Below are 9020 nucleotides of genomic sequence, written 5' to 3'. Positions count from 1 at the left end.
TTGGAGGAAGAGGCTGAATTGCTAATTTATTGTATGATTAATAAATTGGAATAAATAGTTTATTAATATATTATATGATTAATATATTAATAAGAAATAATAATAAATAATTTGGAATTAATCAGAAAATAATTGGAATTAACTGAATTGATTAAAAGTGTAGGGACTGTTTGGTTATTTATTGAAAGTTGAAGCAGGAAGACTCTAGAACCCCATGGGACGGGGGTGAATGAAATTTAGCTAGGAATGACCTAGAAATTTCGTTCATGAGGCTTAGGATAAGGAGATAAGGCAGCTTGATTATTATATTAATTAATATGGGCCTTATCCCAAAAGCCCTAGCTTTGGCCTCAAGTTTCCTTCAGTTATATAAACCCTTCCCTGACTCTCATTATTTCGTCCACTTCTTCTTGCCTTTATAGAGCTAAATTTTTTCTCTAGGCCTCCTCTTTCCTCAAGTCTTCTTGCTACTAGGGTTTTGGGTACAAGCCATTAGAGACATCCATTCCTTTGGTACTAGCTTTCCAAGATCTAGAATAAGGATTCTGATTTGATTATTTGCATAATAATCAAAAGCTATGTAAGCCTAATTTGATGTGAATTTCGATTTAATAGCCTCTCTCTTAGGGTTTTTTGATATTCATAGTTAGTTGCTATCAATAGAGAAAACATATATCCCTTCTAGGTTGCATGTGAACTTAAGGGTTTAATTGTTTTTCCGCCACATGTAAAATATTTATAACCTAGAAAACCCATCAGAAGGATCCATCAGCCGAAAGCTTGGATTTCCAAGAATCACTCCCATCAGAAAACAATAAGACTCGATGATTTCCTTTAGAGTTTCCAACTCCGAGATCTTAAGAGGACTACTGGGCAATTTTTTCCATGCCCAAGCCATATAATGAGAGCTGCATCTTTTGGAAATGAAACAAGATTTTCTTTTATCAAGCTCGAAGAGCAGCGAGAATCTATAAAAAAAAATCACCATTCCATGTCCAATTATCAAGTCAAAATAAAGTATCGGACCCGGACCCAATACGGAAGGCAAAGATGGAAGACAATGGAATTCCTATCTCATCTAAAGAGGAAAGTGTCATAACAATGTTTGACCAAACTCCAGGAAGAGTTTTCTTAGCCAAACGAGGAACCGGTTTTCTAGAGAGATTATGGATCCCACATAACCTATCTCCATAAACAACTCGAATCAATCTTATATCTCCAAATTTATTTCGTGAGAAGGGCCCAATTTAATGACATTAAAGATCTGACCCTTAAACCCCCCATATTTTTTTGACCCAAGCACAACTTTTAAAGCGACCCAATTGACTTTGTTCTTTTCCTCGGTACCTCCTTAAAGGAAACGTCTCCGTAACTCCTCTAAATGCTCAATAACGGAGGACGGAGCTTTGAACAAAGAGAAACAAAATAAATTGGAAGGCTACCGAGCACGGACAGTTAGTCTACCTCCGAAGGAGAGGTTTTTGGCTTTCCAAGTGGACAATCGGTTTTGGACCCGTTCAATGATGGGTTGCCAATTTCTCTTAAGCCCCATGTTTACTCCCACCGGAACCCCCAAATACTTGATGGGAAAAGAGGTTGCATCATATCCAAGAATCCTAGCATAACTAGAAACTTCTGAATTCGATACACTTAGAAACTTCCGAATCTGAGCACAACTATACCTGGTTATATTGGTACTTTTTGAACAATTTCAACAAGTTCAATGGTATATCAAACACAAAAATTCATTTAGTGATTAAATGTGTACAAAATCCAAAGTTGATTATCTTCACAAATCATTATTCCTATTTTACTTGTCCAAGGAAACACAAGATAATTATTGCAATCTTCTATTGTCTACTATGGTGTATTTGGAAGGCACGAAACAATACAGTTTTCAATAAAGCGGGAACTTCCTCTACCATAATTGTTGATAATGTTATTTCCCTTTCATTTGTTTGGTGCAATTACAAGAGTAAGATATATGTTTGTAGGTGGGTCGATTAGAGTGTTTCGTCATTTGCTCATGTAACTTGTATTTGAATTTTTGTTATTTTGCTTAGCTTCTTATTAACTGTAGGTTGGTTTGTTTTTAATATATTTTTTTCGCTATTTCCAATAAAAAAAAGGGGGAGCATTACGTTTTACACGTACATTCACAAAAGTAATTAACTGATCACGGACTTCATAAGATTAAATGTACAAAAACATTGATCCTTGACTTCATAGACCAAAGTAAACGATGCGTATTTTGCATTAGTCATTGAACTATATAAGTTGAAAAAAAGTATTAACATAATTTAAGTAGTTAGGATAGCACATAGTAAGTGGTAGTAATGGTTTTATATTAATCCTTATATTGCTGTGTTATATTTATATTAATATATGAAATGAAATAATATTTTATATTTATAATTTATAAGATCCTTATATTGCTGTGTTATATTTATATTAATATATGAAATCAAATAATACTTTATATTTATAATTTATACTTGAAGAAATGGTTTTTAATTTAATAATAATTATACTAATAATATACAGATCATATATTCTAGATTTTAAAATTAAAGTTCATTATTAAAAATATTAATTTATAATTTATAACTTTTATTATAATGTAATAATGAATTATATATTTTTAATATATGACTATTTAATAATAACATATACTAATACAAATGATAATGTTTTTTATTTTCTAATAGACTCGATCACCCAAACATAATAGGTTAGCCTTGTGATAGACTTTCAAATCATAAAATATGTTTTGCAAGGATTGAATGTTGATAATATCTCTCGAAAATGTTGCAAGATCGATATGAAAAAGTAATAAAATGTGTATTTTAAAATACAAAGTTGTTGTCTAACTTATAATAAATCTTAATAACTGTAGCTGTTAACTATTAAAATTTTAAAAACTTGTCTTTAGGCATCATATTTTTTTGAACAACTCTTAAGTGTTGTTTGTTTTGGAAGTAGTTAAATGTCTTTTGTCCTTTTCCATATTTGCGAAAGAAGACGTGTATTTGAGAAACGTCTACCCGTCAGAAGGGAAAAATGTTCAAAAATTACTTTTATAGAAAAACAAACGAGGCCTTAGGCATCATACTAAATTATCAATAAGACTCAAACTTTTATTTTAAATAAGAACATTCAATAGTACACACAATGAACTAGGTTTCTTAATACCGTTGAGCTAAAGTAATTGGTAGCTTATAACTCATACTTATAAAGAGCTTGTAGTCTACTGATATTATATACGGGTGGAAATGTGTCTTTTAGTCCGTTAGCTTATTTGTTTAATTGTTTAATGTTCTAAGTTGGTAGTCCAAAAGTTTAAATAATAGCTTTTATTGGATAAAAATAAATGTAAGTTTTTTTGAAAGCTATAAAATAACACAAAATATTAAATATAAAAGTTAACACAACTCGTAAAATTACTTAAAATAGCTATGAAACATTTTTCTTAAAAACTGATTTTTTAAATATTTTTATAAATTCGTTGCCAAATATACCACGAATTTGATCAAAACGCTATTTTATAAGAAATTATACATTTATAGTTTTCTTGAATATATAAAGAAAAAATGAGAATTTTATAAAGTGAAGTTGACTTAAATTGGTAACTGGGGCCCATTTATCTCGATATTCAAACTCTAGTACTAGTTTACTACACTACCCATTGACTAGAATTAGTCGACGACTTTAATTCCCTTTTCCACTCCCATATTCACCAACTTCAAACCAACTATGCTATATAACTTGTACATCATTCAATAAACACACAACATTACTCTGGATTTAATAAAAATGAAAACACAGAATTGAGAATTCCAATCCCTTTATAATCTGGCCATCGTTGTAAAGAGATAAATCGAAGGTAGACCCGCCGGAAACCGCCATGGCTGCCTTGACAACATCACTGTCGATATTATCATTCTTGTTCATACTGAATTCTATTCCAATCCCATCATGCTCTTGTCCGATTCATCAAAAACAAGCTCTTCTTCGATTCAAATCCACCATCACCACCATCTTCAATTCCAACTCCGACCCCAACTCAGATGATTATGTACCATTCGAAGAACTAGATTCATGGAGTCCAAAATCCGATTGTTGCTCATGGGACCGTGTCAATTGCACCAGAACCAGCAACAAAACCAGAATCGTCACCGAGCTCCACCTAGACGCTGTCGTTCCCCTGTTTGTTGACCTGGTTCCGGTGTTCTCCAATATCTTGAATCCCCTTTTCGAAATCCAATCCCTGAAATTCCTCGATATCTCCATGAATTCGTTGGTAGGTGAGATCCCCGGAAATGGGTTTGGTAACCTTACCGGACTTGTTCATCTTGACATGATGCAGAACAGCTTCAATGGCTCCATCCCCGACCAACTTTTCCGGTTAACAAATCTACGTTACTTGGATATGAGCACCAATTACCTTGAAGGTGGACTAGGGCCTGAACTGGTTTCTCTTCGGAACTTGACAACATTAATGTTGAGTGTGAATCGTTTCCAGGGTATGATTCCTCCGTCGCTTTTCAAACTTGAATCTCTTCGCTTTCTGGATCTAAGCAACAACAGTCTCACCGGTGGTTTAAGTTCTGAAATTGGAAACCTTCGGAATCTTGAATCCTTGAAGCTGAATGAGAATTTTATTACCGGAAGTATCCCGGAGGAAATTGGAAATCTGACTAAGTTAAAGGAACTTTGGGTAGGAAAGAATCAATTTTCCGGTGGAATCCCCTCTTCGGTTGAAAATCTCAAGGATTTAGAATCCCTAGACCTGTCTGGAAATTCGTTCTCCCTCCAAATTCCTTTTGGCATAGGAAGACTACCCAACATTACGACTCTTGATCTGAGTAAGAACCAGTTCATGGGTCCAATCCCACCATCGATGCAAAACTTAAGAAAGTTAGAAACCCTTCAGCTCAAGAACAACATGCTCGCCGGAGAAATCCCAACATGGTTATTCAACATCAGAAGTTTAAAGAAATTGTTCATCGGAGGAAAAGGTAACCGCTTGATTTGGAATAATAAAACAAAAATCGTTCCAAAATGTAAGCTAGAACAGATCTCCATGTCTTCCTGTGGATTTTCCGGTGAGATTCCTGAATGGATTTCTTCACAGAAAGACTTGAATCTTCTTGATTTGAGCCAGAATCAATTGGAGGGGGAGTTTCCCAATTGGCTTGCTAAGATGGACATCGGAAGCATAATCTTGTCAGATAACAAGCTTACTGGATCACTCCCGCCTCGCTTATTTGAATCTTTAAGTTTATCAATTCTTGCGTTGTCCCGGAACAATTTTTCCGGCGAGTTACCGGAGAATATAGGAAACGCCAGAGCAATCATGCTTCTTATGTTGTCGGGAAATAATTTCTCCGGCCAAATTCCAATGTCTATATCCAATATTTACCGGTTACTACTTCTGGATTTGTCTAGAAATAGATTTTCCGGCGACAAATTTCCAGTGTTTGGAGATAACCCTCTTCTTGCTTACATCGATTTGTCATACAACGAATTCTCCGGCGAGATTCCGGTGACTTTTTCCACAGAAACTCAGATTCTATCTCTTGGTGGGAATAGATTTTCCGGCAACCTGCCCCGGAATTTGACCAACTTGGTCAACCTCGAACATCTTGATCTTCATGACAACGATATCACCGGAAATTTCCACGAAGTTCTTCCTCAAATCCCGAATTTGCAAGTTCTAAGCTTAAGAAACAATTCCCTAGAAGGATTTATCCCAAGAACAATCTCCAACCTCACTTCACTCCGGATTCTTGATGTCTCCGGGAACAACCTCGGCGGAATCATCCCACCGGAGATCGGAAACTTAGCAAGAATGATAAACACTCCGGACTTGTCACCAACGTATGACATCTTCAACTTTTTAATCGAGTTTCAAGACTTGATATTAAACTGGAAGAACTCTTTTCGAGGGCTATCAAGTCGGAGCTTAGACATCTACTCATTCTTGGATTTGTCAGAAAACAGAATCTCCGGCGAGATTCCGGCATCGTTAGGCAATCTCAAAGGCTTGAAACTTCTCAACATTTCACACAATGACATCTCCGGGAATATTCCGGTGACTTTTGGGAATCTGAAGGGAATAGAGAGCTTGGATTTATCACATAACAAAATCTCGGGTTCGATTCCTCAATCACTGGGAAAGCTTGATCAACTTACGATTCTTGATGTGAGCAATAACAGGCTGACAGGTAGGATTCCGGTGGGTGGACAGATGGACACGATGAATGAGTTGAAGTATTTTGCAAACAACAGCGGATTATGTGGCATGCAGATTAGGATCATATGTCCAGAGGATGTTACATCATCAGAAGGAGAAGATGAAGAAGACAAGAAAGATTCATGGATTATGTGGGAGGGAACTTGGATCGGATTTCCAGTTGGGTTTTTTTCATCGATCTTGATCATGGGCTACTCACTGAATTTTCTACATCTGTTCAAATTCTGGTGAAAATGTGTTGTAATTTGTAAAATAACAAGAATCACAAGATTATATCTTTGTAGTATTAATAATCATCAAGATTTCGTTTCTGTTCTTTGCATAAATCCTCATTTTGGTCAAAAGGGTTATCGAAAAACTCAAGAAAAAGGCGAAATCCGAAATTAAAGTACAATAAAATGATAAAAAAGCAACAAACTTTACTGGGATTTTCATTATCAGATGAAGAACAGAAGCTCGTTAATAACATAAATTCTTACATCGGAAAGCGTGAAAATAAATTAGAAATTGAAATCTAAAAATGGAGCTCAGATCTTTGCAAGACACTCGATCTTTATCTCCAATTCAATGAGTAAATGAATGGACGAACTTACAGCCGATCTTTACTTATTCTATCGACATGGTGATGGTTTTAAAACATCAAAGTATCGTGCAAAAGCAACCTCCATTATCGTCTTCGTTGTCTGTATCTCCTGTTTCACTGTAAGAAAAAGTAACAAATTAATAATTCACGAAATATCAGATCATAATCGAAGTGAATTTCATGTAAAATCATGATAGAATACAAGTAAATTGATGAAGAAAGCTAAACCTGGATTCAAATTCTTTGATATCAACAAGTTGTTTGCCTAAACTATCCATCCATTGCACTTTTTTTCTTTCAATTGGCGATCTTGATTCGGGGTCACACTTGTTCTTCATACAACTTCTGAGAACAATAGTTTCGATCTCTGGTTCTTGCTTTTCATCTTCGGAAATCTCTTTATTGACTTCAATAACTTCTTCAACATGATTTTGATCACATGGATCGATTACAACTGATGAAGGAGGGACATGAGGGGAATTTTCCAATTTCAAAGGGCCAGAATTGTAAAGATGAGTAGCAGTTGAAGGTTTGCAGAAACATATGAATGAAGGACAGTGGATCTTGCAGAACAAAACCCTCATGAAAATACTCTTCATTAACTAATCACTCATCTGTAAAACTCACAAATTCAACCCATTAATCAAGAAACAAGAACAAAAACCCAAACATCGATCTTAAATCCCTAAAAATGAATTGGGATTTTTTTTTTTTTCAATATTTCGATATTGGCAATTTGGCACTCATCTTTAACAAATCAAGTGGCAAGATTCATTAAAAGGTGAAATCTTGGGAGAAAATAAAGATCACCCAGAAGAATTCGAGGCAAATAATGATGACCCAAAACTCGGATTTCTTGCTAAAAGCAGAGGAAATCTAAATTTGAGACCAGATGCTTTGCAAAGAATGAAGAAAAGAAGAAAAAGAATACCTCCCAAACAAGAATTTGTTCTCAAGACATGAATTTATTATCCACAAATCTCTGTTTCCTGAGTTACTATTTTAAAAGAGAAAGGAATAAGACAAGACAGTTTTTTTGTAACCTTTATCTTCTTCTTAAAGAGAAATAGGGACAGGAAGAAAGAAGCATTAATGAATCTTTATTGACAATTCTGCCCTCCAAGATAAGGAATATTAGGAAAACGCAAGAAATCATGTTAACTAGTAGTAATTCCTTCCAACAAGATCAAGAATCTGATTTCTATTTCGATAAAGCAAAGAAAAGATTACTTTAAAGTAAAGATGTCATGGCCCAAATCAAGCCATGAAACTCGACATACAATTAAATAGAGGTGGATCAATGAAGCATAAGAGACAAACAAAGGATAAATAAATTGAGAAGATGATTGGGAGTGTGAGCTGTCGAAATAAATTATATAGAATTAGTCAAAAGTTAGGAAAAGGATACCTACAAAAGTCATCAATTTGCTATTTTGATAGGCAAAATCTAGTTTCAGCACATTCTCTAATCTTTCTAACTGTTCTTTAACTTACAAGAATATATATAGTATGTGTGTCATTACTCATAAGTAACTGTCATGACTCATGTTTTTCTAACCTTTTCTCTCCTTTTTCCTTGGGGTATTTTGCCCTTTTGTTAAAGGAACTTTTGTCATTGAAAGATCCACTTGATAATAAGCAAGGCTAGAATTCTCTTTTTTTTTTTCCTGCAACAAAAGTATACTCTATTCAGTAGATCTAATAATTTGGATTTTAATTTGTCTTAAAATAATCATAAGATTTATATTTTGTATAGAGTTTTTATTAGAGTTATACGTTTATTTGTTAGGAATCACTACAAGATTTTGGTATTGTTAATTTGAACTATAAATTTGTTCGTATTGTTTATATTGAGCCATAATGCAATGTCCCGGTGTTTGATTACATCCAAAAATAATTTTATGATATTAAATAATGAGAATTAGATAATTAATCATAATAAAACAAATAATAATGGTGTGTTTTGTTCACGGATTTCGAAAGAACTTGAAGGCACTGGAATGTGAATTCCAGTCTAAAATGCATTTGGTCGACAAAATCCTGATTTAATTCTTTATGTTAAATTAAATTCTGTCCATAGGACTTGGTTATTGTTTGGTTAAAGACAAAAATCTTCATTCTTTACTTTTTATTATAAAGAAAAAAATACGCTCTCACCTAATCTTTATTTAAATCACCACT

General features: G+C 34.1%; 2 protein-coding genes across 2 annotated transcripts; one reads left to right on the top strand and one right to left on the bottom strand.

The window, feature by feature from the left end:
- Positions 1-3824: 3824 nt before the first annotated feature.
- Positions 3825-6567, top strand: LOC145121172 (receptor-like protein 46). Its single transcript, XM_079056956.1, has one exon. It carries the CDS (start codon positions 3905-3907, stop codon positions 6485-6487), a length of 2583 nt encoding a protein of 860 aa, XP_078913082.1. The 5' UTR covers positions 3825-3904; the 3' UTR covers positions 6488-6567.
- Positions 6568-6655: 88 nt separating this feature from the next.
- LOC145121173 (nuclear polyadenylated RNA-binding protein) lies at positions 6656-7893 on the bottom strand. The gene is made up of 3 exons (XM_079056957.1): positions 7771-7893; positions 7068-7453; positions 6656-6956 (listed from the first exon to the last, which is right to left on the bottom strand). Exons 2-3 carry the CDS (start codon positions 7436-7438, stop codon positions 6896-6898), a joined length of 432 nt encoding a protein of 143 aa, XP_078913083.1. The 5' UTR covers positions 7439-7453; positions 7771-7893; the 3' UTR covers positions 6656-6895.
- Between the last annotated feature and the right edge of the window lie 1127 nt (positions 7894-9020).

The sequence above is a fragment of the Lactuca virosa genome, chromosome 6 (genome assembly GCF_052849685.1).
Source record: "Lactuca virosa cultivar CGN04683 chromosome 6, Lactuca_virosa_CGN04683_v6, whole genome shotgun sequence".
Taxonomy (NCBI): domain Eukaryota; kingdom Viridiplantae; phylum Streptophyta; class Magnoliopsida; order Asterales; family Asteraceae; genus Lactuca; species Lactuca virosa.
Note: the sequence above shows the minus strand (reverse complement) of the source record. Positions and strands in the feature narration are given on the sequence as shown.